General features: G+C 36.2%; 1 protein-coding gene across 1 annotated transcript; it reads right to left on the bottom strand.

Annotated features, from left to right (window-relative positions):
- Positions 1-9,397: 9,397 nt before the first annotated feature.
- PG986_006756 (efflux pump antibiotic resistance protein) lies at positions 9,398-11,372 on the bottom strand (the record flags this gene model as incomplete). Its single annotated transcript, XM_066842978.1, has 4 exons — positions 9,398-10,462; positions 10,516-10,841; positions 10,912-10,991; positions 11,056-11,372. The coding sequence occupies 4 exons, from the start codon at positions 11,370-11,372 to the stop codon at positions 9,398-9,400; spliced, it is 1,788 nt and encodes a 595-aa protein (XP_066699090.1).
- Positions 11,373-12,511: the final 1,139 nt, after the last annotated feature.

Here is a 12,511-nt window from a genome sequence, read left to right as displayed (position 1 = left end):
CCGGGGGCAGTTGTTGATGGGTTGCTGGGTTTCGTCGCCAACTGCTACAGTTTCGAAACTGGCCGTGTTTGATGCGAGCCTGGGCAGAGCCTGGGAGCCCGCAACACGGTCACAGCAGTAACAGAAACGGCTCGACGGCGCTGCTGAATACAGGGTACACTGTCTCAAAAACATTTTTTTCTTATTAGGTGCACCCCTTCTCTACTATACCTTCCTGTACGTTTAGCCACCCCCTCGATTAATTTTTTTTTTCCGGCGGACCGTTACTAGGAATTTATTTATTAATATACTTTCGCCCTTACCTTATTATTATTAGCGACGTGCTTAGCCTTAAAAAATTTTATGTATTATTCTTTTTTATCGTTAATTATAATATTCCCGTTAAAATCTTATTAATCGTACACGATTAACGGGATTCTAATAATACTATCTTAACTTAGGAACTATTAGTAATAACTATAATAACGCCCGGCGTTTCTAGTATACCCTCCCTAAATTTCTTATCTACCCGATCGCGTATCCTCGCTTAATTAATTATAACCGTTAATATACCTCGTATCCCCCTCTTAATATTTACTTAGAACTCTCGTCCTTTAATACTTAACTTTAATCACGCGAAATTAAATACCCGAAGTAAATTCTATCGATCGACTTAGTTTATTAATTAATTACGTATATCCGACTATACCGAGGTTATCGAAATCCTTAACTATTTTAACGTAAATACTTAATCCTTATCTTTTTTTAATCGTTATAACATTTTAAATTTTATCCTAAATTATTTATCGAAATTTCGTCCCGAAGATTATTTATAAACGCGGTGCCGCTACTATTACACCTTAAAACCTAAAAACCGGTGCCTATATAATTACCTTCGCCGAATTTTTATTTACTCTAAAATTCGAACCTATTAATAACGAACCATGCCGCTAATACTAAAAAAGCACGTCGCGAAGTTTTTTTACGGAATATCTCGTAATCCTAAATCGATATAATAAAGCTTATCTCTATTATTATTACGTAAACTTTAAACATTTATTTATTAATAGTAAAAATAATTTTTTATTTATTCTTATATATATAATATTAATAATTCTATTTTAATAAAAAAACCGAGGAAGCGACCCCCTTTACTCGCCGCGAATAATAAACTATCCCTACCGCCGAATAATTAAAAAATCTCTCTAAGCCCGTTTTTTAAAACCTATTACGTATTTTAAAATCGAAGATTTAGCGCCGGGATAACGAGGATATTAAAATTATAACTATCCTATTTAAAAAGCGTCGTACTCGTTAAACTAATATTTCGAATAATGAATAAAGAGTTTAAGGATATATTTAAAAGTTTCGGGTACTATATAAAATTAGCTATTATAAAGTTTTTTATATAATATTAATATAATCTTAAAAGGAATATAATTAAACTATTTTTAAGAAATAAACAGTAATATTACTTAATAAAGATACTTAATATAATATAGCGACGTGAAGGCAAATTATTAGCGATATACCGAGGCTGTTTTAAATTCTTATATATAACGCGTTAATCGTGTACAATTAATATATTATTAACTATCGCGTATAATATTTAAAACATTTACTTTTTAATCGTTTTCCGAGTCGTCTTTTTTCTTAAGCCCCGCCGCGTCATCCTTTTTGATATCCGTCCCGTTATTTCTATACGCTTATCGGATTTATTCGGTAATAAAATCGAGTTTAGTATTTAATCGTATACCTTTAGTTTTACAGCTTTTTATGAATACTTTTTACCCGGCTAATAACTTAGGCGATTTAAATACGGGCGGTTACTTATTTCGCCGTTCCTATTCGCGTAACTAGGATTTTAAGTATATATATTCCGACTAGTATAATTAATCGGGATCGTAGGCTTTATAGTCTAGGTTATCGGGATTAAAAGTAGCCATGATACCTTTATAAATATAATTAGTATCAGAAAAGAGGTATACTTTTAAATCTATTTTTTTCTTACTTTATTATACGCTTTAAAAGCGTTAAGCAATCTTAATTTAATTATATATAATAGTCGATACCGTTATATAACGAGGGGTAATTCTATATTAAATGTGGCTTACTTAATATAATATACGGCTTTTTTAACTAAGCTCGTATATTATAAGAATTTTAAATCTCGATAAAGTCTTTAACTTCCTTTCGAATCTTTAGCATATAAGTAAAAATTAATGCGACTTAATTAACCTTATTATACTTATTCTATATACTTTTAAAAATAAAATGTTTAAACTATAATTAAAATATTATTAGCTTATATATATAATTAAATTTCGAAATATATATACTTCTTATTTTTTAATTCGTTACTTCGTTATTTATACTTATGAAGCTTCGATACGTTAGTTTATTTTATTAGTACTATAGTTTTAAATATTATAAAACTATAATGGCTTCTTTTCCTTTTTTTAACGGTACGTATTAAATAAAAATAAGGTGGTCGACGTTAATATTATTCGTTAATATCAGTATATATTTAAAACTGTCGTCGCTTTAGCGAATAGCTAAATATAAAACACCCTGTTTATTTCGGTAAGGTTTAAGGTAACGATAAGGTTTTACGCCGAGAAATAATTAATAATATATACCCGCTATTATTACCGTTTTTACGCTTCGGTTAAAGCGGAAAACTATTAATATAATCCCGGTATCAAAAAAAATACAATATATTATTAAATAATAAACAGTTACGTATAAGCCGATATACTATAATACGCTTAGAGTACGAACCGCGAAAGTTTATTAATCATAACGTAAATTTCGATCCCGAATTACTTTAATTTACAGTGGGCGTCGATCAAAACTTAGAACCCTTTCCCTACCGGCGCGAATTTACGCTGCCGCGCTTTTTTATTTTTACAATATCGTATAACGTTATCCGGGAAATATTCGTGGAATATATTATAAATATACGTATATAATAAATTAACGTAAATATATTAACGTATATAGAGGTATATATTTACCCGATTTATATCGGTTAATATAATTTAATGCTCTTTTTTTATTCGAAATACGCTTAAAAGCGTCGAATTAAGTTTTATGCCTTTTTAGTATTTAGGTATAAATATAAACTACGGCGCCACCGGAAAAATCGTAACCCCCTTCGAATAATCGTATATTCTTCGGTTTATAATACGTTAAGTAGTTATTTATTTTTAATAAGGGCGCTATAACCGAAATACTACGTAAAAACGGTAATAAGCTCATCGGTTAAGATTATTTTAATTTAAAAAACTAGAGCTTCCTATTAGGAGAGGTATCGGTATAGGGTTACCTTTGTCGGCGGTGGGTGATATTTATATTCGTATACGAGGTTATCGATAATCTCGGGTATCGATATATTTAACTCGTTACGTATTTAAAGGATTTAGTTTTTAAAGGCGGTAAGGGCAGCCGTTAAGCGCCTTTACTTTATAATAACGATAATAATATATACTTATCGTATTTTAAGTAAAAAGGGTAAGTTTATAATATACGCGAATAACGTTAATCGTATACGATTAACGCGTTTAATTTTAATACGTAATTTTAAATAATATACTCTATATTAATTACCGAATAACGTGGTTTACCACTACGCGACGCATATCACTTAGCGACGCACCTTTTTTACTTCTCGACCTTTTTATATAAATTAATTTAATTATAACGCTTAAAATTAATTAAAACTACTCGTTATCCAATTTTTCGCTTAATTTTATATCTTTTTTATATGTTCGCGCATTATAACCTATTTCGCCGTAAATATTATAACGTTTTTTACCGGTCGCCCTCCGTTTCGACGAACCCTTATTTTTATTTTTATCGGGCGTTAAACGCTTCTTTTTTACCTTTTCGTTTTATAGTTACTAAAATTCTTTAATAGTAAGGGCTTTTTTAAGCTAAACTCGCGACTTTTTAGCTCTTCGGCGCTTAAAAAGTGCTAAATTAACCTCTTTTAATATATATATTTTATCGTGTATAAGGGTTATTTTATAGGCTATTTTAATTATACCCTTCGCTATTTAGTTTACCGTATTTAAAATCGGTGTCGGAAAGCTTTTTTAATAAGTAAACACTTTTTTTTAATATAAATAGAGTGCTTAGTTATTTATTAAGGGTTAAACGGCGTTTAAAGGTCGTAAGTACTAGCCGTCCCTAAACGGGATAAGTTAAATATAGGCGTCCGGAGACGCATATTTAGCTTATTAATTACCTTATTAAGGTTATAAGGTATTAAACTAAATACGTTAAATTTAAATTTAATATTAATTTCCGTAAAAATAGTAAAATACGCGGCTTTAAAAGCGATAAAAAATTCGAGTTTAATAATATAGTTTATAAAAGCTTTAATAAATAGCTCGATTTTTTTAAATAAGTACGCTTTAAAAGCGAATAAAGTATTATATTAAAAAGTTAAAATAAGTGCGATAAATAAGGAGGTATATTAATAATAATAATATCGTTATTTTAATAATATACTTCGAATTCGGCCGAAATATAGTTTTCGTGGCCGTTAAGAATTAGAAAGCGGTAGCGACCTTTCGTTTACGATTTAGTATATTTATCGAAATACTTAATTTAATTTAGGCTTATTTCGTTATTAGTCTAGTTATTAAAAGTCGGCTTAATTATTTAGTCGCTTAGTAAATCGGTTTCGCGGGATTAGTTTACGAGGTAATATTAATTTTAAACGATTAAGAACGGCGGAATATATTAGCCCTACGAATTAATATATTTAATCGTCGTTATTTATTCCCGATTATTAGGCTGAACCGATTTCGCTTTTTTACGCCGCTCGGCGCGTATTACGATAAGTATTAACCCGATTATGTTTATTATAAAGCCGGTCTCGTCGAAATTTTAAATATTTTCGTTAATAATCCCGTATTTCGCCTTTATATTTACGATTAACGTAAACTAGGTAGAAATAATTTTAAAATCCTCGTAAAAAGCTTTTTAATAATCGTACCGACGATTTATTTTAGTTTTTAAATCCGGGTTACGGTTAATAAAGCGCTTAACTTAATGCTTACCAACGCGGTCGCCGCCGCGCGACGCGGTAAAAAAATTAGTTATATTTTTTATATTAACGAAATCGGGAGGTATCCCTCGAATATTTAAATTAATTATATATTTACGAAATACCTCTTTTTTAATTAAATTTATTTTACGTCGTTTCGGTCGAATTTCGCGTTTTAAAGTTCGGCCGTAAATTCGATAACGTAAAGTTAATTCGAGTATATTATAAACTTTTACTACTATTCTTTAGCTTATTTAATTCGGTCCGTTTCGTGTCGCTTAAATTATTAAAACTATCCGATTTTTTAGGATTAATTAGGCATTATAGTTATAAAAGTATTACGCGTTAAAGTTTAATTATATTAGAATTAAATTAAAGTGCGTCGCTAAGTAATATACGTCGCGTAGTAATAAACCACGTTAAAAGTATTACCGCCTTATAATAAAGTTTAAAACCGAAAATATATATATATTAAAACGTAATTTACTTCGCGTATCGACTATAAAATATTAATGAAATATATAATTTAATTATTATTTTATTAATATATTAATTATAAAGAGACTATTCGCGCCTAATATAAATATATTAAATATATTATTTATTATTTCCTACTGCTTATATATTTATAGTTAATATTTTTTTTTTTTATATAAAGTTAATACCGTATCCTTATCTAGTTTTTTCCGTACTTAAATAAATACGCTTACGAGTAACGCTACGGGTTAACAGCGGTAATATAGCTTTATAAATTACGGCACGTAGTATATTTAAACTTTTGATTATAGCGATAAATTCCGGCTTAATTATTTTCGTAATCGTATTTACGAACTCGTTACCGTTAAACCCGGCAGCGGCACTAGTAACCGCTTCGGAAATAAACGTTTCCGTATCCCTATTTATTTTATATATATCGCCCTCGTTATATATTATATCGTCGATATTCTAAGCGACGGTATAATATTACCGGGCTATTACCTTTATTATATTACGCGGTTTATTCCGGTTAATATTGTTTTAACCGGAATATATAATTAAATTATTATTATTTACGTTAATAACTTTCGCCGAAACTATTAATACGATTAATTACGTATTAATAGTTTATATACTAAAAATTATTCGCTATATCGGCTTTAGTTTTTCTTTTATATTTAGCTTTTACTTTATAATAATATATTATTTTTTTATAAGTTACGTAGTTTTTATCCCTTCTCGTTTATTATTATTTTAAAACTATTAAATAATATATATATACTATAGGTCCCCGAATTTCGAAAGATTTAAGGGTAATTCGTCGGTATCGAAATCGGGATCGTATTTAAGCTTAGATTCGAACTCGGACTTAAACTTTTATTTAATAATCGCGGCGTACTCGGGCTACTACTTTATTTCTACGATAAAACGAATATATATAACTAGAGTTTAAGTATTCGATTTATTTTTATTACTATATATCGATTAGAGATCGGTTATAATAAATAGCTTGTTAATATTAAACCGGTTAGGTAGTTTAATTATTTACCTTTTAGTAATTTTTTAGCAAAGAATTAATAATATATTTTTAAGTTTTAAATTATTATGCTTATTTCGCATTCCGTTTATAGTTTTAATAATAAAATCGTTTTAATTAATAAAATACTACCTTAACGTAATAATATCGATGGCTAAGAGGATATTATATATATTATACTTAGTTACTTTTTTATATAATAAATAATTTAACTAATTAACTTAAATATTAGCCTATAATATATTAATGGTTATAAGGCTAATGTTTAGTTTAAAAGGGAATCGTTTAACTTTCGATAGATCTTTAAAATAATTTATTTTACGGTACCGCTCCGCGATTTTAAACGCACTTTTTAAAACTATCTCCTATTTAAACTTTATAGCTCGTTTAAAATTAGCTTGCTTTTAATTAGATCGACGGGTATTAAAGCGGGGTAAAGGCGCCCCTATAAAAGCGGGTTAATTTTAAAACGTTTAAAGAAAGATAATTATAATAAACGTGGGTTCTTATTACGTGAAAGCGATAGTAGTTCGCTAGGTATTATTAAAAGGTATTAATTCGGTATCCGTGTTTAAATTACTAGATAGGTTAATAAACACCGTTTCTTTTTTTTAACGTTTTAATTAGTTTAGTTAGCGGCTTATAGCGTTACTAAGATAATATCGTTAATGAATAAAAGACTATAATAGGGATAACGTAAATTATATACCTTTTTAATATAGTTATAAGAATATTTACTAGCCTTAAGGTAAATATTAAACGATATTAAAGGTAGAGGTAATTATAATATAATGGCGGCTTTAAGCGTTTAAATAGTTCGTAAATAGTTTATAGGGATAAAACTCGGCAGGACGTAGCTAAAAGAGTTTTTTATTTAATAGTGAGTGTATTAATCGTATACGATTAATGTGATATGTGTAAAAAAAAATATAAGGGCTTCACGTTTTTAATATTATACTTTTATATTATTAAACCGTAGTAATTATCTTTAAATCGCTACCGTGGTAATATTTTTTAAAAGGTATAAAATTATAATTATATTTTATTATTTATTAATATAACGCTAATATTACCTATAATTCCCGTTATAATTAAACTTGTATGCTGCCCGAAACTTTTAAATTTATCCTTAAACTCCTCGTTTATTGTCTAAAATACTAGCTTAACGAGTACGACGTTTTTTAAACCGGGGGTGTACGACCTTTACTGCTTTTTAGGGTCTACGCCCTAATTCCGCCTTTATAAGGGCCTAAATATTTTCAAGGTTAACTCTAAGGATATTTTTTATTTAGCGGTTAGTAAGTATAATAATAACTTAATCGCGAATACGGCGAGCTTTTTTTTAACCTCTCTCTACTTTAAAATAAAATTGTTAGTATATAAAAATAATACGAATATTAAAAGTATAAGAAATTATTTTTACTAATCGAGTAGTAACCTTAGTAACCTTTAAAGGAATAATTAGTACAGCTTCCATTAAATCGATTACGGTTAACAATATAAGCTATTAAGGGATTTCAATTTCGGGTATCGCGATATACGTTACATAGTGTAGTATTATAAACGTCGGCGTTTAAAAGAAATAAATGTTTCGCGAAGGCGATTACTTAAGTATCACTTTTTTTGCCTTTAAACTTAATTAATATAAGGGTTTAATTATATAGTGTTTTTATATAAAACTGTCTTACGATATCTTAAAATAAAATATTAAATATTATAACGATTAAAAAAAGATAAAGATTAAGTATTTACGACGTTATTTTTAAGGAGTTATTAAATTTCGCTATTAAAGTGGTTTCGTAAGCTTTTAATAATTTAAAACGTTAACTTAATCGAATCTATCTCGTATTCCTCTTATATAGCTATTAGAATCGGTAGCGGCTATCCTGCTAATTTAAAATTAGAATGCTTTACCTTATTTTCGTAGTTTAGCCGTTGAAAATAATCTATATCGTAATTAATTAAGCGAGGATACGCGATCGGGTAGACAAAAAATTTAAGGAGGGTATATTAAGGGCGCCGAACGTCGCTATAACTACCGCTAATAATTCCTAAGTTAAGATAGTATTATTAAAATCCCGTCGATCGTGTATAATTAATAAAATTTTAACGGGAATATTATAATTAACGATAAAAAAGAATAATATATAAAAAATTTTAAGGCTAAGCGCGTCGCTAAAAATAATAGGGTAAAGGCAAAAATATATTAATAAACAAATTCCTAGTAGCGGTCCGCCGGAAGGAAAAAAATAATTAACCGAAAAGGGGTGGCTAAACGTGCAGGAAGGTAGTAGTGTATAGGTAGAAGAAATTTAAAGACTTATAGAGAAAAAATGTTTTTGAGACAGTGTACCCTGTGTTCAGCCGTCGACGGGAACCCCCGCTGCCGTTATCTAAGGAACCAAAAACACTGGGTCGCTCGATCAACCCGCCAAAAGAATCAGACGGATCTCGACGAAGCGCTTCCAATTGCCGACATGGTTTAATATCTTCCACGAATAAGAAGGAAGAGAGGGTAGCTAATGCTATGCAAGTGAGAAGGAGCAGGTATATCGTTTCGGAACACAATGTTTTGCTTGGCCCGGCTAGGAGTTTTGAACTAGATGTATCTCGCATAGGGTAGGGTAGAGGTCGAGACCATCAACGGCTTGGTATCAACAGCCTGGTTTCCCATCCATCATCATCATACCCCGTGGATCGGGTGGATCTGCATCAAATTATTAACAGCTGATATGGGATGGAGCCGATGCCTGGCACAACACAGGTCCGCAGTTACGTGATCTGGGGATGCTTGAAAGCATAGACAGAGGGAATGAAGGGAAAGGCCAGGAAGGGAAGGAAGGTCCATATCATGCGACGCCCGCCTCGATATTCTTCCCTTTGACGCTTTTCCACGGGTTGAGGGCACAGCTGACCACGCTTATCGCGGACAAGGCCACCGCGATCAGGAACGCCTTAGCCAAGGCCTCGCTGTACGCCGTCTGCACGCCGGCCAGGTCCCCGGCGGGCAGCGTCTTCTGCAGGTTGGTCGCGCCTGCGGCCAGGACGACCGCGGGATTCAGCGACGGGACGTACGAGGCAAGCGACTTGACGAGCTGGTTGGTGAAGACCGACTGCCCTACGCTGACGAAGAGGGACCCGCCCAGCGTCTGCGAGAAGACAACGATGGCGGTGCCCGTCGGCACATCCGCCATGCTGAGCACCGCCTGCACCGCTATGAGGGGCTGTTGCATGCCGATCCCCACCCCGAAGCCGAAGATGACCTGGTAGCCGATCCACGCCGCCCGCGACGTGGCGGGCTGGAAGGTCGACAGCAGACCCGCCCCGATCGACATGAGCACCGTGGACACGATCATGAACGGCGTGTAGTAGCCGAGGAGCGTCACCGCGACGCCGGCGCCCATGGCTGCCACGACAACACTAATGAGCATGGGCAGGTTGCGCAGGCCCGAGTCGACGGCAGAGGCCCCCTGCACGGCTTGGAACCAGATAGGCAAATAGTAGACCAAGACGAAGAAGGCCGCCGTCGTCGAAAAGCCGAAAAAGGCGCTGGTCCACACCGAGCGGTTTCTCATAATGCGCGGGGGCACCGTCGCGTTATCGCCTTGCCAGTGCTGGACGTAGAGGAATGCCAGGATCAAAATGCCGAAGAGAACGAAGAGAGAAATAATGCGGCCGTTGCCCCAAGGATATTCGGTGCCGCCCCATTGCAGGGCGAGTAGAAGGCAAATGATAGCTGGCATGTAAATAGCAGTTCCGAGCGGATCGAAGCGCTTCAGACGTTCAAAGAAGGGCTCTGCCGGTGGTCTGGCCATCTGAGGATCTGCGTAGAAGAAGGCGATGACAAGGACGGTCACTGCACCGATAGGAAGGTTGATAAGGAAGCACCATCTCCACGTCTGGGTAGGTAGATTCTGTCAGTCCATTGTGCGGCTTGGTGAAGGATATAGATCGGCATGGAACGTACGGCTTTATCGGTTAAAACACCACCCAGCAGCGGGCCGGCTACTGACGTAACGCTATATAGGCCACCGATCATGCCCGAGTAGATGGGACGCTTGGCTAGGGGGACGCTGTGCGCCAGAATAATGAGCGATCCAGACATCAATCCAGCTGAGCCAAGTCCGGCCACGGCGCGCCCGACGATGAGGGTGACGGAGTTTTGAGCCACGCCGCAAATCAAGCTCCCGATCTCAAAGACGATGATGGCAGTCAAGTAAACCCATTTGACACTGAAGAAGGTATAAAACTTGCCGAATAACAGCTGTAGGGCCGAGGCAGTAAGAAGGTATGCTGGAACACAAGATGTATGAGCGACTACGTGGAGTAGCCTGATGGGTGCTTGCATAAGAGATGGACTCACCACTCCCATACCAGCCAACGTCAGGTAAGCTGTGAAACTGATCGGTGATTTTGGGTATTGCCGTCGCGATGATGGCGTTGCTGCAATGTCCATCTGATTAACGGGTGTTTCGGGGTGTATTGATGATAGACTTAGGAAACTTACTCAAGAGCCATCAGGAACACAGCCAGGCATACTGCTAGCATAATGAGACTAAGCTTGACGCCACTAGGATATTGGGTGCCATCTTCCCTGAGATTGGCCTTCTTCGCATCCACCTTCTCAGACTCTGTCGGTTGGGGTGCCGTCTCCGGCCATTGGGTCAAGCTTCCGGTCTCGGCAGGGTCGCCGTCACCAGACTCATATGTCGCCTCCGGGTCCTTGTCCTTCTCCTTGAAGCCATCCCGGGAAGTCGGGCTGTTCAAGGGAGTGAGTGCCACCGATGAACCATGCGGCGTATGGTGTGGTTTGTGCAGCGGCATGATGAAGTGGGAAATTATTCCTTCACTCCTAGGATCTGTCGCCAATATTCGAAGAGAAGCAGCAGGGCCTCCTAACGTTTAGGTCATGGGTAGTACAATTTGTGGCTAAGAAGAAGCGAGATCGAAAGGGTCTATTGGCTCCGGTCAGGCCAGCACACCCTACCTATTAAGGAGAACAGAGGTTCGCTTGGGGCGTATGCTGCCTACATGTAGGTAGGGTCTTGCTTTTCGGCACGTGAGAAGCCTGTATCCCAGCGTCTGGCTCAAGTAAGACGGGCTGGCTCATCATGCCCGACGAACACAACCCGATTGTGCGGCTTGCTCTCAAGAAGGAACAGGGCGGACGGGTCGATAATGACTGGATGGGGGCCTGGATGACTCAGAAAGCCAATATCGGAATGTTGGCAGAGCCCGGCAGTCCGTATCATATACAAGATGGTGGCGAGACGGATCACAGCTGGTGGCGTCTCATGCATGAGATGACGCCCATGTCTCACTGGCTAAGTGGAAATCAAGACTGTCCATCATCCCTCATAATGCTTGCGTTTTTCTGATCAAGGTAAAGTAAACATTGTTACAGTCACCTCGAGCCTAAGAGTGCGGTTGGGACATCATTTCCGCTCAGTACTTGTTTGTCAGCCAGTGCACCTGCCCATCTTCGAATCCGAAGGTTGTCGAGACCGAATCTGCGTGTCAGGCGCGCGTAGCGGTCAATAACAAACCATCTGCCAACAGCTTACCCAAATGACGACCAAGAATATGAGACCACGTAGAAGATGGAGCATACATCTACCGTCTGGGTTGCCCAGTCGCGGAACGGTGCAATGGCCAAGATAAGATGGTCGAAGTTGCTTTTCCTGCCGAACCCTTTCTTGTCCGAGCCGTTGCACCTGCCGTTCTTGTTACATTGGCCAACGGCTGCGCACCGATGTGCCTACCAGACCGCCTGAAATTGCCATCAACTGTAACCCAATCCCGACGGTGGAAGCTTCTCAATTGCATGGCCAGTCAATATCCAGAAACACCCATAGACACCAATCAGTCTAGTCCAGCGAACCTTTCGGATCTCGCTCGCCAAGGCACTTCGAGTCAGGATGTGACCAGATTATCCCAGTATCCCCATGTCAAACGAGCACGCT

This window comes from Apiospora aurea (assembly GCF_038362705.1).
Source record: "Apiospora aurea strain CBS 24483 chromosome Unknown utg000005l_segment0_segment0, whole genome shotgun sequence".
NCBI classification, from domain to species: domain Eukaryota; kingdom Fungi; phylum Ascomycota; class Sordariomycetes; order Amphisphaeriales; family Apiosporaceae; genus Apiospora; species Apiospora aurea.
Note: the sequence above shows the minus strand (reverse complement) of the source record. Positions and strands in the feature narration are given on the sequence as shown.